Source organism: Staurois parvus, unplaced genomic scaffold, assembly GCF_062004578.1.
Source record: "Staurois parvus isolate SC_StPar_1 unplaced genomic scaffold, SC_StPar_1.0 ptg000163l, whole genome shotgun sequence".
NCBI classification, from domain to species: Eukaryota; Metazoa; Chordata; class Amphibia; order Anura; family Ranidae; genus Staurois; species Staurois parvus.
In genome coordinates this window covers 648206-665162 of record NW_028317959.1, presented here as the reverse complement: position 1 = coordinate 665162, position 16957 = coordinate 648206, and the positions used below count along the sequence as shown (strand labels likewise).

General features: G+C 43.0%; 1 protein-coding gene across 1 annotated transcript; it reads left to right on the top strand.

The window, feature by feature from the left end:
• The first annotated feature begins 345 nt into the window (after positions 1-345).
• Positions 346-16480, top strand: LOC149462980 (phospholipase A2 inhibitor gamma subunit B-like). Its single transcript, XM_089676084.1, has 4 exons — positions 346-548; positions 6371-6523; positions 11270-11422; positions 16166-16480. Exons 1-4 carry the CDS (start codon positions 521-523, stop codon positions 16315-16317), a joined length of 486 nt encoding a protein of 161 aa, XP_089532210.1. The 5' UTR covers positions 346-520; the 3' UTR covers positions 16318-16480.
• The last annotated feature ends 477 nt before the right edge of the window (positions 16481-16957 follow it).

Here is a 16957-nt window from a genome sequence, read left to right as displayed (position 1 = left end):
CTGACCGTTAACCTGTACAAGATTAATATTACATCTTTCCATCCACTTCAGAAGGGAATATTTATTGTCTTTATGCAGAGAATTATTCTTAGTCTCACTCACAGCGTTCATCACCTTGTTATACATCATTAGAGAATGATCTGCTCTCTCCATGGGCCATAATTAGTGGGCAAAATGCTAGCCCCTAGTCCCCTCCAAAAGCCCCTGTCCCAGTTGGTTCTTTCACAACTAGCAATCAGACCATGTGGGTCAAACTGTGGAGTAGTCACTTAGGTAACCAAATATTTTTATGGATTGCTTATCCATTTTCTAAGTGCAATGTGATGTTGACAGCCTATCCACATGTGGGTGCAGTTGGGGATATCTGCTTCAAAGTAGTCCTTTCTCTGACTAAGCTTTTGTTCTTATTTTTTTTTTTTGTATTTTAGGTCATCTCAAGATTATATGCAAAAGGTGTTGGACTCTTGACTCAACTAATTGCTGCACAGAAAAGGAAACTCAATGTAGTGGATCCAAGTGTATGATGCTGTCTCAATATTCCAATATCAGTAAGTAAGACTTGTGTTCTTTTAAGTTCCTATCAGCGGCCCCCTTACTTTCGAGTGCCCATCCAGGTATCAACTTACATCAGAACCTCCCCTTCCATCAGGGTCCCTAAGAGTATTCCCATCAGAGTCCCTCTTACATCACGGTCCCCATCAGCTAGTAAGTCTTTATTTTTAACCACCTCCTGCCAGCCATATAAGGAAATGACAGGCGGGCAGTGGCTCTCTTGTTCTGGGAGGACATCATATGACGTCCTCCCACTCTACACAGGGGGGCGCACAGCGCGGCGATCAATGCTGCGCTGTGTCCCTGGGACATCGGTAAAGAGCCAATGACACGGGCTCTGTCATGTGATCAGCTGTGTCCAATCACAACTGATCACATCTTATAGGAAATGCCGGTTATCGGCTCACCTTTCCTCATGCTGACAGCACGTGAGGAGAGCTAGTAAGCAGCATTTCTCAGAGGGGGGCATCTACACTGGTAATCAGAGTACTGATCATCAGTGCAGCCTGTGACAGAAGCGTAGGCAGGACAGAACACACAAAGAAGATGGGGGAACACACAAAGCTTTATTGAACTATGAAAGACACTCAGTCAGGAGAGTTCATGGCACTCCGTGACATGCGGCTTGTAGGGACACCCACGGTAAGCGGGCTCACAGGGACTCAACGGGACTCTGGCTGTGGAGTCTGGCCTCAACAATGCTCCCACACAGCGTACTAGGGACAACAGGCTCACGGGGACTCAACGGGACTTTGGCTGTGGAGTCTGGCCTCAACACAGCGTACTAGGGACAATTCAGGACACGGATGGTCTGTGCACACAATAGGGACAGTTCATGACGCGGGTGGTCTGTGCGCCCAATAGGGACAGTTCATGGCACGGGTGGTCTGTGCGCCCAATAGGGAAAGTTCAGGACACGGGTGGTCTGTGTGCACAATAGGGACAGTTCATGACACGGGTGGTCTGTGCACACACTAGGGACAGTTCATGACATGGGTGGTCTGTGCGCACAATAGGGATAGTTCAGGCAAAACAGGGGAAGCATACACTCATGGATCCGACAGTGTGCGGTCTCCCCCTTGGCTGGGGTCTCAGGCAGAGCTGGTGTGCGGTCTCCCCCTTGGCTGGGGTCTCAGGCAGAGCTGGTGTGCAGTCTCCCCTTTGGCTGGGGTCTCGGGCTGAGCTGGTGTGTGGTCTCCCCTTTGGCTGGGGTCTCCAGCAGAGCTGGCGTGCAGTCTCCCCCTTGGCTGGGGTCTCAGGCAGAGCTGGCATCGGGGATGGCTGCAGAGGCTCCCACCCTGAGGTATTCAGCGGGTAATAGTCCTGACCTTTGGGGGTCTGCAGAGTGCGCAGCAGGGGTGGCTGCGGAGGCTCCCACTCTGGGGTAATTGGCAGCTTCCAGGGCAGTGATTCCAGCAGCGTGCACAGGGACAGAGACCGGCCTCATCTCGCGCCGGCTTTTTAAAGTCTCCTTGGAGGCACTTGTGGGGTGCTATCGCTCTCCATCATCTTCTTCCGCGTTCTGGTCCTCCACTGCTGCCACCAGTGTGACGTAAGCATAGGCAGGACAGAACACACAAAGAAGATGGGGAACACACAAAGCTTTATTGAACTATGAAAGACACTCAATCAGGACAGTTCATGGCACACTTGTAGGGACACCCACGGTAAGCGGGCTCATGAGGACTCAACGGGACTCTGGCTGTGGAGTCTGTCCTCAACACAGCGTACTAGGGACAATTCAGGACACGGGTGGTCTGAGCGCACAATAGGGGCAGTTCATGACACGGGTGGTTTGTGCGCACAATAGCGACAGTTCAGGCAAAACAGGGGAAGCATACACTCATGGATCCAACAGTGTGCGGTCTCCCCCTTGGCTGGGATCTCGGGGAGAGCTGGCATGCGGTCTCCCCCTAGGCTGGGGTCTCAGGCAGAACTGGCGTGCGGTCTCCCCCTAGGCTGGGGTATCAGGCAGAGCTGGCGTGCGGTCTCCCCTTGGCTGGGGTCTCAGGCAGAGCTGGCGTGCGGTCTCCCCCTTGGCTGGGGTCTCAGGCAGAGCTGGCGTGCGGTCTCCCCCTTGGCTGGGGTCTCGGGCCGAGTTGGCGTGCAGTCTCCCCCTTGGCTGAGGTCTCGGGCAGAGCTGGTGTGCGGTCCCCCCTTGGCTGGGGACTCAGGCAGAGCTGGCGTGCAGTCTTCCCCTTGGCTGGGGTCTCCGGCAGAGCTGGCTTGCGGTCTCCCCCTTGGCTGGGGTCTCAGGCAGAGCTGGCATCAGGGATGGCTGCGGAGGCTCCCACCCTGAAGTAATCAGTGGGTAACAGTCCTGACTTAGGGGGTCTGTAGAGTGCGGGGCTGGCTCCGGAGGCGGTGATTCCAGCAGCGTGCACAGGGACAAAGAGATGGGCCTGGTCTTGAACCGGCCTCTTTAAAGCCGTGCGGGATGCTTCTGGGTTTCAATGGGCGGCCCAGCATTGCCACGGCAACGAGGCACGCCCCCCTCACTCCCGGAGTCTCCTTTGTCTCCCGCAGTTTTGCCAGAGGAGAGGTGCTAACCGCACCAGAGGGGGCGTTTCCTCCCGTCCTGCACGGCCCTGGCAGTACGGAGGAATATGCAAGGGGGGAGGGAGGGATGGAGGGATACGGCAGAGGGACCGCAGCAAAGGGGGGTGGGGAAGGCACGTTCACTCCGTGACACAGCCCCATAAGTGCTGCTTTTCAGTGCCCATGATTGCTGCCTATCAGTGCCCATCAATCCCACATAGCAGTGCCCATCAGTGCACATTAATGCCACATATCAGAGCTACCTTTCAGTGTCAACTATAAGTGCTAAGTAACTATTGTCACAATCGTGGCGTCAGACCCCAGCCCTTCTCACCAAACTCGTGACCGAAGGACTAGCCAATCTAAAACCGTGCTGTCACGTGCATAACAATACCACACCCAGCTGCACCCTGCACAACGATTTTCCAGCTAATTGGACCACAATCGATGTACCGGCAGCCTGAGCGATTGTTACTGGGTCAGGTTAATTACGCAATTAACCCTTCACACTGCCACCACCTCCTTTTTGTACAAAGAAAGAGGAAACTTGGCGATATCAGTAATAACACTATAATGGTTGAGGTAATCATCTGTATAACACGGTTATACAGAGGGTTAAACAAACACAGTAGCGTTCTCTTTAGAGGCAGGAATTTGTAATTTACACTACAGAGCTATAGAAACAGTTCAACACAAGGAAAGATTTATTACTAAACGGTCAAACGGGTGCAATAAAAATATTTACAGAAAAAGATGTAACTAAGATAGATTATATATATATATATATATATATATATATATATATATATATATATATACATATATACACACATACAGAGACCAACAGCACAGCAAAGAGATATCAGATTGAGGTGAAAAAGTTAAGGTACTTGCCAAAGTCCTGGGTTAGCAGATCCAAGTTTCAGAGCGAAAGAGCACAGGTGGTACTGATGTTAAAAAGGGAGTGTCAGGAATGGACTTGCCAGTAATGGTGGGACTCACCTGCCTTGTGGGCTGCAGTACCAGGGCTGGCCAGCGGGTGCTCTCAGCAATCAGAGACTCAACCCTGCAGTCAGCCAAAACACCTGAGGCTGATCACAGGTGTATTTAAGGGATGGCCAGACCTGCAGTCTGTGCCTTGGTGTGTGTTTTTCTATGGGCCCCTGTATCTTGTTACCTGCATTCCTGTTCCTGTTCCTGTCTGACTGATTCGTTGCCGACCCTGCCTGATCCGGACCTCTGCTGACTTCTCCTGTTTGATCCCTGGCTTGTGACCCCGACCATTCTCTGCCTGACCCCTTGTACCTACCTGCCCGTTAGTTGCTGTACCCGGCTCGTGACCTGACTACTCTCTGCCTGCTCCTCCTGTTCCTACCTGCCCGATTGTTATTGACCTGGCCTGCCTGACGACGCTTGCATTGTATGTATTGTTATCTTTGGGTGGTTTGGTTCATTTGCACTGTGTTATGTTTTAGTATTGCACTGAGTTTATGTATTGTTAGTATTAATAAATTATATTGTTTATAACATATCTGAAGCCTGCGTTTCCCTGCGTCAGTTCACATACCTCTGGTCATACCCTGGAGCCCTGACAGGGAGACATCTTCAACTCAACTTCTTAGGCCTGACAACACAATTTGTAGTCCCCCAGCAGGGGGTGTCTCTAAAGCCAAGGACCAATGCCTCATTTAGGGAGGGGTGGTCTGGGCGGATACCTCAACTACAGCCAAAATCTCCTATAACTCATACTTTGGCCCATAACTTTCCATCTGCACAAGTGACATTCCACCCGCGGGTAGATTATTATGCAGACACGTATGAGGATTGATTAGATTGATTTTCGTCTTTCCTATGTATTCGAGACAAGGCGAGTGGCCCATCAAATTGTTCGGCTTCTCTTAGCCAATCTGATGATATGTCTGGTTTTTATGTAAGTCTCTCATATTCCAAGATATGAGACATAGGGGAAAAATGGATTTTGAAAAGTTTCTCTGATTCGTGCTTCGTTGGAATGCCTTGAATTCCTGGGAAGGCTCCATTATCTTATACGAGGTGTTAAATTGCACAGGTTCTTTGGACAGCTAGGCCCTGGCTCAGAGAGGTGTTTTATAGCTCTGGGCTCCCTGCTGGCTCTAGCCTGTCAGTGACCCACAACCAGATGTCACTGTGGCTGAACAGAGGAAACGGGGAAAAATGAGGGACAACAATGGAGATTCTTAACAAAATGGAGTACTGCGTCAGTCTCTGGTGCGCACATTTGCGGCACCTATCAGTGCCAGTCAGTGACGCCTATCAGTGCCGTCTATCAGTGACGCCTATCATTGCCAGTCAGTGCTGCCTGTCAGTGCCGCCTAACAGTTCCAATCAGTGCCATATATGAGTGCTGCCTTTCAGTGCCCACCAGTGATGCCTGTCAGTGCAACCTATCAGTACCGATCAGTACCCATCATTGCTGCCTTGCAGTATCCATCAATGATGCCTGTCAGTACCCATCAGAGCCGCCTATCAGTGCCATCTATCAGTGTCGTCTATCAGAGCAGTCTATCAATGCCCATCAGTGCAGCCTATCAGTGCCCATCACTGTAGCCTCATTAGCGTACATCAGTGAAGGAGAAAAATTACTTATTTACAAAATTTTATAACAGAAACTAAAACTTTTTTTTTTCAAAATTTTCAGTCTTTTTTTAGTTTGTTTAGAAAAAAAAATAACCCAGTGGTAATTAAATACCACCAAAAGAAAGCTCTAGGAATAGGAAGCATGCTAGTGGCAGGATCACCAAGTGAAATAAAGGGGGAAATAACCTAAAAAAGAAAACTAATGCTGACACCACATTTAAAGATCGGTAAGCTGCAATATATTACATTTTCTTTTTGAGGTTACTACCTCTTTAACACACTGAACACAATAAAATTAACATTCTACTGAGGCCTGCCACATGCATATTCCCGGCCTGTAGCCTGTTACCTGGAATAAATAAAGGTTTCTCTATCTATTCCTAAAGTGTCCTTACTCACCACCCTGGTGGTACAGTCCTGCAGAGGGCGCTCTAGTTCAGCTCAAGCATAGCACTACATTTCTGCAGATCAGTAGAGTCCAGCTCCCATACCCCAAGTGTACTTGGCCCCACCCACAACTGGCATATAAGGGGGCACTATCTCCACCCATTACATCACTAAAGGATGAATAATAATTAAAGGGGCACTAATACCTGCCAGTAAGATGACCTCCGGTAAGACAAATGTTCACTTTGTGCTTTGTGATTTTGTTTTTTCTTTTCAGGCAATGTGATTTACAATGCAGTGAAGAAAACATGTGGATATGAGCAATTGTGTAATAAATGCTTTTCTGTATCAACGAACCGTGACCTCTGTGTTCGAGTCAGTGGTGAATGTAAGAAAGGAAACAACAGTAATTCCAATATGAAATTTAAAAGTGAGTTTACATATCCATGTCTGTGAAAACAATTATATTATTATTCCAGTTATTCATTTGAATATGTTTATAACTAATTTGCCAATTTAGTAGTTTTTCTTCGATTAGGTGATCTAGAAAAGAATCTTAGCAATTCAGCAACCGTAAGATTTAAAGAGGAACTAAACTGTCTCAATCAATGTTTTTATGACCACTTCCCAGCAGCCCTGTAGCAGTTTTACTGCTACAGAGCGGCCGTGCTGTGCAAAATCACATAAGTATATGTGATTTAGCATTTCCAGGTAGGGGATGCGGGCACTCTACCTGCGTTGTCATTGGCTTCCAAAGATGCCACGTACCTGGTCCCGTTCAGCGATTCATGGCCGGGCAGCTGACGGGAGAGATTTGAGTGTAAACAGCAGATCTCTCCTGTCAGCGGGGACGTGCTGCTTTCTATCTCTCTGCAAAGCAGAGAGATAGAAAGCAGCACGTCCCCTAGTAAAACAGCGCACAGTAAGCACAAAACAGTACACCGTTAACCCTTTTATCTCCCCAGATGTTAACTCTTCCGAGCCCAGTGTCATTATTACAGTGTAGGTGCTTTTTATTAGCACCGATCACTGTATTAGTGTCACTGGAGATGTCAGTGGCAGTTAGTCAGTTCCCATCAAGTGGCAGTTAGTGTCAGAATGCTCGCTGCAGTCCCGCTATAAGTCACTGATCTCTGCCATTGCTAATATAAATAAATAAAAATTCCAGTATACAATTGTGCTCAAACGTTTGCATACCCTGGCAGAAATTCTGAAATTTTGGCATTGATATTAAAAATGACTGATCATGCCAAAAAATGCTCTTTTATTGAAGGATGATAATCATATGAAGCCATTTATTATCAAATAGTTGTGTGGCTCCTTTTTAAATCATAATGATAACCGAAATCACCCAAATGGCCATGATCAAAAGTTTCCATCCCCTGGAATGTTTGGCCTTGGTACAGACACACAAGGTGACACACACGGGTTAAAATGCCAATTAGAGGTAATGTCCCACATCTGTGGCTTTTTTAAATTGCAGTTAGTGTCAGTGTATAAATAGTCAATGAGTTTGTTAGCTCTTATATGGAAGCACTGACTAGGCTAGATACTGAGCCATGGGGATAAGAAAAGAACTGTCAAAAGTCCTGCGTAACAAAGTAATGGAACTTTATAAAGTTGGAAAAGGATATAAAAATATGTCCAAAGCCTTGAACATGCCAATCAGTACTGTTAATTCACCTATTAAGAAGTGGAGAGTTCGGGGATCTCTTGATATCAATCCAAGGTCAGGTAGACCAAGAAGGATTGGAGCCATACTGTAACTGACAGATGAATTGTTAGGGATTCAAAGAAAATAAAGAAATATAGGCTGCTCTGGAAAGAGACAGTGTGGTTGTTTTGAAGGACCACAATATGATGACACTTGAACAAAAATGAGCTGCATGGTCAAGGTGCCAGAAAGAAGCCTTTACTGCATCAATGACACAAAAAGGCCTGGTTAGGCATATCAAGGTGTTGTCAGGCATATTGTAACTGGGCTTTTTCGTGGCATTGGTGCAGTAAAAGCTTCTTTCTGGCACCTCTACCAAACAACTCATTTTTGTTCATGCATAACCGTATTGTACTCCTTAATAACAACCACACCATCTTTTTCCAGAGCAGCCTGTATTTCTTTTGAGGTTGCCTGTGGGTTTTTCTTTAAGTCCCGGACAATTCTTCTGTCAGTTATGGCTGCATTCTTTCTTGGTCTACCTGACCTTGGCTTGGTATCAAGAGATCCCCAAACCTTCCACTTCTTAATAGGTTATTTAACAGTACTGATTGGCATATTCAAGGCTTTGGACATCTTTTTATGTCTTTTTCCATCTTTATAAAGTTCCATTAACTTGTTATGCAGGACTTTTGACAGTTCTTTTCTGATCCCTATGGCTCAGTGTCTAGTCAGTGCTTCCACGTAAGAGCTAACAAACTCATTGACTATTTATACACTGACACTAACTGCAATTTGAACATCCACAGATGTGGGGCATTAACCTCTAATTGGCATTTTAACCGGTGTGTATCACCTTGTGTGTCTGTACCGAGGCCAAACATTCCAGGGGATGGAAACTTTTGATCATGGCCATTTGGCTGATTTCTGTTATTATGATTTAAAAAGAAGTCAACCAACTATTTGATAAGAAATGGCTTCATATGATCATCATCCTTCAATAAAAGAGCATTTTTTGGCATGATCAGTCATTTTTAATATCAATGCCAAAATTTCACAATTTCTGCCAGGGTATGTAAACTTTTGAGCACAACTGTATATACTGCTATCTGTAGACATTATAACTTTCATGCAAGCCAATTATTATACACTTGTTGGGATTTTTTTATTTCCAAAGACATGTAGCAGAACGCATTTTGTCCTAAATTTTATGAAGAAATTTTATTTTTTTAAATTTCTTTTATGAGGCATGTTTCATAGCAAAAAGTAAAAAATATAGTTTTTAAAATTTGTCTTTTTTCATTTACAGCAAAAACATAAAAAAACCAGTGATGATCAAATACCACCAAAAGAAAGCTCTATTTGTGTGGAAAGAATTATATAAATTTCATTCATGTACAGTGTTGCATGCCCGTTCAATTGTCAGTTAAAGTAGTGCAGCGCTGTATAGTAAGAAATGCCCTGGTCATGAAGGGGGTAAATCTTCCAGTGTAAATCCTTAAGCTGCTAGCATTAGTAAATAGTAAAGATGGTATATTATATTCACTTGTTTTAAACATTTTTTTTTTTACCATGCATTCAGTTGCTTCCTGGTTTCTGGCCTAGGCTAACATGATGTCATACATTCCAAGAGTTGTCATGAGTTTTTTTTTTTTCCTTTTTATCTGGAGGAGAAGAGAAACTTTCCAAGCTAAGCATAACTTCCTGCCTGTGTGCCTGAGCAAAGGCCAGATGGATTCCAGGAAGCAAATGTTACATGAATCATCTAGCCTTACTTAAGATGGTTGTGACTAGAAATGCTAGGGAGATGTGTTCCAAAGTGACTTCTCAGAAAAATAATTGAGACATGGATAGATGGGTGAGTTTGCTTTTGAATATTAAAAAATGCCATTTTCAGTTTATGTTGCTCAGATAGTTTAGTTCTGCTTTAAAGCACAAACCTTTTCTATATTTGTCATTTTGGAGTAGGAAATGGTCAAGGTTTTATGCCCTCTGTGTCCATTCAGGAGATTTCCATTGGCTTCTTCCCTGAAGACACAATAGGAAATAGAAGTGCTCTCATAGATTGTTATCACCAAAGCAGGCATCTTCATAGGACGACTTCCCCAATATTCCTGTTCTAGTGGTAACATTTTGCGATTCCCATCACTTTCCAGCAACAATGCCAACCAGAAAAAATAAAGAGCGCAACATTCCCAAGTTGGGACACAGACAGCAATACAAACCTGAAATAGGTTCAAACCCATCACCAATGAATCCCAAACTAAAAATTCACCATTTTCAAGGGCACCGTCTCATTTCAGAGTGCTGACACACATCCTTGTAAATCCTCGTATCTTCAACCCAAATGGACTTTTAGGGTGCCCCAGAAACAGATACAAAATGTTAAACTTAGTTTATACAAATGGTTTAAACTTAACCAATACAGACCTACACAATCAAAACACAGAAAAAACTGTATAATCCGCTCCCTTCCAATGATTATGTACCATCCAATTCTACTGTTAATAGAAAGTCTCTATCAGGGATAGCAAATCCCCAAAACATATATATTGTCCACCATTATTGTACTGTTATTCCTCTACGTGTTTCACAGGAATTGGTGTCTGCTTCCTTGGAAGAATACAGAGTAGAGAGTCAAGTCGCTATTCAGAATTCCAGAAAAATCTGTTGGCAGTCCCTGAGGTCACAAGTGATGTTTTTGGGGGGGTCTGAGGGTCACGCCCATTGAAAACCGATTTTCCTGGAATACTGCATAACAAATGGCCTCTCTACTTGGTATCGTCCGGAAGAAGCAGATGTCGATTCCTGTGTAAGGCATAGAGGATTTAACACTGTACAATAACGGTGGACAATATATGCTGAGGGGATTTGCTACTCCCTGTTGGAAACTATGTATTGACAGTAGAGGTGAATGGTGCTTAATCACTGGAGAGGAGTCCACTATGCAGTCTTTTTTATGTTATGACTGTGTTGTTCAATACGGGTTCAGTTTTAACTGTTTGTATAAATAAAGTCGCAAGGGCATGTGTATGACCCCTAATTTTACATTTTGTATCTTGTGGTTGTTTCTGGGGCACCTCAAAAGTCCATTTGGGTTGAGCATATGAGGATTTATATTATAACTAAGATGCGGTGCCCCTATTTTTTCCCCCGGGCATCCCAAATATAATTCACATCCTTATTAATTGCTACCCATGAACTACTATGCTGAGAACTTTTTCCAGAGTGCACTTAAACAATCTTCTGTTTGAAGGTAGAAGAGCCTAGATAGAGTTTTTAGTGGTATGTATCCCCAGCAAGCACGAGAATTAGCATTAACCAAGTAGCCCGATCTAAGGCAAGGAGACATCCAAGTCTGAGGTTCAAAGGTTGCTTCTCTGTATAGAATCCCATTTCATCTACATATCTACATTCACTATTGTGGGTCAGAAGCTGAAGACAGATGAAATAGATGAAAAAAAGAATAACTTGATTGATAGATTGGCCAATAATAGATCAATCTTTTTTTTTTTCTTTCAGAACTGTGTTCTTCACCATTGTTACGAAACGGATTCAGGTGCCCAAGCTGCTATGTGCCTGGATCTACTAAGCCCTGTAATAGTAAAGAAATGGTGTTTTGCGGTGGGAATGAATTGGAGTGCGTGGAATACAGGGGAACTATTGAGCGGTCCAGTATGTATATATTCCTACTTACAATTTCAGAATAACTATTGTGATTACCAACTATACTGTATATATGAAGTGATCAAACATTCTGTGCACAAGCCCTCAACAATTGTGTTGCATGCAACAGATGTAAAAGGGATAATGCAATGTAAGAAAAGTGCTTTGCTATTCTACAATAAATATAAATGAATAAATGTGTAAAAAACAAATAAATCAACCTCATACGATAAATGCATAGAATGATAGCGAATACAAGTGATAACATCCAAAGTACTTTACAGTATAATGAAAGTCCACAGTAAATGCTGAATAAAAAGTGAACTCAACAAATGTCCCCTTTTAAGTTTTACCCCACTACAAAGGTTACATAAACATAGATAGATGGATTCTTTGTTGATGACTCTACATATGTTTAGTTTTCTCCAACATAGCTTTCACTCAACTCTCTGCCTGCATCTCCAGACCTGCTCCCAGAGCTCTGCCTCTCAGCTTCCACCCTACTGCCTGCCGTGAAGCATAGACCCTAATATAAGAGGGTTGGACTCTTGGGACCTTAATGTAAAATAGGGGACCTCCAAGGACCCTGATGTGAGATTAGAAAGTAACTCAGATGTAAGTGGAGCCCTGGGGGCCTTGATGTGAGCAGGGGTTCTAGGATTCATTATGTAAGGGAGGGACTCTGATGTAAGGGGGAACTATGAGGGCCCTAATGAAAGTGGATGGAGGGACTCTGGTGATCCTAATGTAAGGGAGGGGACTCTGTGCACCCTGATTTAAGGTAGGACTCTGCTAAGACCCTAATGTTAATAAAAGGAACAGTGGGGCCCCAGTGTAAGGGGAGGAACTTTTGGGACCCTGATATGGGGGGGAAGGCAATTTGGGGACCTTGATGTTAGGGGGGGGGGGGACTCTGAGGACCTTGACATAATAAGAGGTTCTGTCATATTTCAAGTTGTCAGTACAAATATGCTTTCTCAGCAAATTTCTCATCTTTTGTCAGAAAAAGAAAGTTGTGGAGTGTTGGCAACCCTTGATAGGACCTCTCTGGACCTTGGAACCTTCATATGTCTGAACCCATGGGGTATATTGTCTGGGGTTGTCCTGAATAAATTTGGAGTGCATGCTCTAACGGTTTTATCCCTTGGGAGAATTGTGTTTGTTGCCTTTTATGCATTGGTCTTTTTATTTACCCAGTTGCTATCCACCCTACAGCAGATTTACTGCTACACAGCAGACATTCTGTGCAAAATCATGTATATAAACGTGACTTTGCATTTCAGCTGTAGGGGGCGCACATGCGCCGCCGGAGCGCCACTTCTGCTATGATTGGGCACAGCAGAAGCTGGTCAACAGGTGCCGGCCAGTGGATGAGCACCAGCACTTGTTGATCGCCGAGGAGACTGACAGAACACAGCTCTGCCTATGTAAAGGCAGAGCTGTGTTCTGTCAGCTGTGATCTTCTGGATTTTGCTAGGTCTGCTAGATCAAGCAGATTAAAAATATATAGCCCAGCGCCAAAAAAGAAAATACTAAGTGATTATGCAGCTGTGCAACAGTGAAAAACACCAATAATAAACAACAATCGCCATCTAGGCTATTAAACAAGGCTTTTAATTATATTTAAACATGTGAGTGGCCTTATTCTATCTTTATATTTTATATGAAGTGGCAGCATTACACTATGTAGTTTCTTTCTCTATACACCATTGAGGAATCCATGGAGGAATGAAGTGGAGACGATTTATATACCTAAGCAGGGTGAAAAAGAAGATTTGAGCTCTTTTGGAGGGGTTATAGGATCCCTTATTTCCTATAAGGCTCATTACTCACCTCCATCTGGTGAGTGCGGTCAATATTATTTTTCACATGGTGGATAGGCGGAAGCACACTTTTTGAATATTTATTACTGGTTCTGATGGGAATAAAGACTTATTTTTATATGGACACTTATTATTAATTTAGTTTTTGTTCATTTATGTAATTTTGTGTTTGGATTTTGCGCTGTTTTTTAGATCAAGCAGATTGCCTAGTTAAAACAGCACACAAAGTACACAAATCACATAGCTAGGCACACAGTTAACTCTTTGATCACCCTTCCCTTCCCAGCCAGGGTCATTAATACAGTGACAGTGTATATTTTTAGCACTGATCACTGTATTTTATTAGTGTAAGATTGTCTGCCACAATATTGCAGTCCCACTATAAGTCGCTGATCACCACCATTGCTAGTATAAAAAAAAAAATTCAGTATATATACTCCCATTTGTAGATGCTATAACTTTTGCACAAACTAATCAGTATATATGCTTATTGGGATTTTTTACAAAAAGTACGTAGCAGAATACATTTTGGCCTAAATTTATAAAGAAATTAGATTATTTAAATTTTTTTATTCGATATGTTTTATAGCAGAAAGTAAAAAATATTGTTTGTTTTTTTAATTCAGTATTTTATCATTTACAGCACAAAAAATAAAAAAAAAAACACAGAGGTGATCAAATATCACCAAAGAAAAGCTATTTTTGTGGAGAAAAAAATATAAATTTAATTTATGTACAGCTTGCATGACCACGCAATAATCAGTTAAAGTAACACAGCAACATATAGAAAAAATGGCCTGGTCATGAAGAGGGGTAAATCTTCCGGAGGGCAAGTGGATAATGAATAGACCCCCATGGCACAATTGTCACCATATGATAATGTATACTGCCTATTTCTTCTTCAGAAAATCACAAAGAAATAGAAGGCACACCAGCCTAGCACATCTCTAAAACCATTTATTAAAAGAAATGTAAATATATCTACTCATATGTTATATCTGACAATGCATATCATAGAGACACAATCAGTTCAGCCACTCCAAGTGCTCCTAGGTTTGGGAGGAGATCACCAAAGGGCTTACTCCTTTCGAGGGCAGCACCCTCTTTCTCAAAGAGCTCAAATGTTTTTGCTTGCTATGGGGGCTGACATGCAGGCTTGCTCCTGCGTTGGGTCTTGTGTGGCCATAGACACACACAGCCTGGCTCAGCCCCCCCTCCTGCTCTCTTCTCACAGGACTTGCCTGACAGTAGCAGGGGTCAATGGTTACGGCTGCTGCATGATCCTCCTATGAGAAGAGAAAGACGGGGAGGTACTGCAAATAGGCGCAGCACTGGATCAATGTAGGGCACACTTAACTGGGGGGGGGTCACATCAAGTTGCAGCAAAACTTTTTTTTATCTTAATGCAGGGAATGCATTTAGGTAAAAAATGTATTAGCTTTAAAATAACTTAAACTAAATATTGTATGTGATAATATGCAAACTAGTTGTTTGTATAAATAACATTGACATACATTTGTATGAAAGATTTGTCTTCTTTTATTTGTCCCGGACTACTGTAATTGAAAGTCCCGTTGTATGTGCTAGACAATGGTAAAAGTAAGGCAGGCCATAAATGATGAGATTTTCTTTCCTGCAACCATGAGTTGCGGGAAAGAAAATAGCTTGATTTCCCCACCAACACAATCAGAGTTGATAGGGAAATCCCTCCCGCAGAGCTATTGTGTTCTTTTGGCAAAGGGGCACCGGGTGCCGTGCCTATCGGTGATGATTGCTACTGGCTATATCTGCTGGCATTAATCGCAGGTAAAATTTGCACAGTCATGCAACACGGTACCCAAATGAAATGTATGTATTTTTTTTCACTCAAATAGAGCTTTCTTTTGTTGGTATGTGATCACCACTAGGTTTTTTTTACCTTTTTAGTTATATAAATGAAAAAAACAATAATTTTGAAAAAAACTAACAATTTTTTTTACTTTCTGCCATAAAACATATCCAATAAAAAAATAAAATTTCTCCAAAAATTTAGACCAAAATGTGTTCTGCTACATGTCTTTTGTGAAAAAATAATCCCAATAAACATATCTTAATCAGTTTGCATGAAATTTATAGTGTCTAAAAATGATGGTATATACTGTATACTGGAATTTTTATTTATTAATTTTTTTCTGTACTAGTAATAGCTGTGATCAGTGACTTACAGTGGGACTGATTGTGCAGTGGGAAATCTGACACTAACTGATACTTTGTGGGAACTGGCTGACACTGACATCTCCAGTGACACTAATACAGTGAGCAGTACTAATAGCACAGTCAAAGTACTAATGAAGCTGGCTGAGAAGGGATTAACATCTAGGGGCAATCAATGGGTTAACTGTGTGCCTAACAAGTGTAAAGTGTGCTGCTTTTACTAATAAGTATGACTGCTTTATCTCCTTGCTTTGCTGTGCTCTGTAGAGAGCCCTGTGTTGTTTACTAACACAGGACTCTATCCTGTCATTCACTCAGCGGGTCCCAGCCAGTTATCATTGGCTGGGACCCATTGATCAGCATGTGCTGTAGTGAATGAAAACAGAGCCAGGGGGCGCAGCACCCCCTACCTGGAAAAGCCAAATTATGTACATGCATGTAATCTGGCGCAGCAGGGCTGCTCTGCTTCAGTAAATCTGTGGTAGGTGGTCCCTAAATACTTAAAGATAAAAACTACTGTCATGTTTTTCTGCTATCTGGGGCTCTGTTAGAGAGATTTCCCCTCGCTACCTGCCCTGCTGGCAGTGGTTTTCCCAGACAGGAAATGAGGGAAAATCTGCAACAGTAACACAGACAGAAATACAAATAGGTAATTTAACAGAGAAATCAGGCCAAGCAAAATGATTTACCTTTTACTTTTTAAAACTATTGAAGAAAATCTTCTTTTGATTTGCAGATGGTGATGTGGTTTCGATGGCAATAAAGGGCTGCATTACGAAAAATGGTTGTAAAATGGGATTTGGAATTATACCTGGGAATAAGGAATTAAAGAGGGTCCAGCTGAAGTGTACCCCTGCAATGCCAGTTCTTACTGGTGAATATCAATGAATAGTCAACACAACTGCAAGCCAAGCCTGTGTCTTTGTTAGAACAATGATGCATGTGTAAAATGTCATCAGCTTTGCTTTAGGAACACTGCCAGCTGAAACCAGCCCTGAGATATATCAAACAATAGTTGTGCTAAGAACCTGCTAATAAAATGTTTAATTCCCCATAAGTGTCACTTTACATTTATCATTATTACTTACATATGCTATGCTTACTACACAGAATACACTGCACCATGCCAGTACCTCAGTGATGTAGCATGATCCTTCAAACCCTACAGCAGCCATTCTCAACCCCGTTTACTCCAAATGAACCCTTGCAGTAATTTTAAGGTCTCAAGGAACCCCTGATTAAATTAGTTCATTGGTGGTCATTGGGAAAATGCCTCTTACATTGCTTTTTGTCAGTGCAATGAATGTTCCCCTCACATTGATGGTCAGATTGCCACCCTTACATTTATGTCTTTGGCACTGCCAAGTGGTGTTGGACTTGGAACTATGTAGGTACGATCACCTAGAAGGTCAGTTAGCCGTAGCTCAAGGAACCCCTGGCCACCTATGGAAGAACCCTGGTGGAGAATGGCTGCCTTGGAGAGTCATAGAAATGAAGGAGTGTCTTTGAATAAGAATTGTCAACACTT

Bases quoted from the DNA above. Each gene is read 5' to 3' on its own strand.
- LOC149462980 (XM_089676084.1), top strand. From the start codon at position 521: ATGATGCTGTCTCAATATTCCAATATCA. The intron at 549-6,370 runs GTAAGTAAGACT...TTTTCTTTTCAG, and splicing joins GTCTCAATATTCCAATATCA to GCAATGTGATTTACAATGCA. The intron at 6,524-11,269 runs GTGAGTTTACAT...TTTTTCTTTCAG, and splicing joins TTCCAATATGAAATTTAAAA to AACTGTGTTCTTCACCATTG.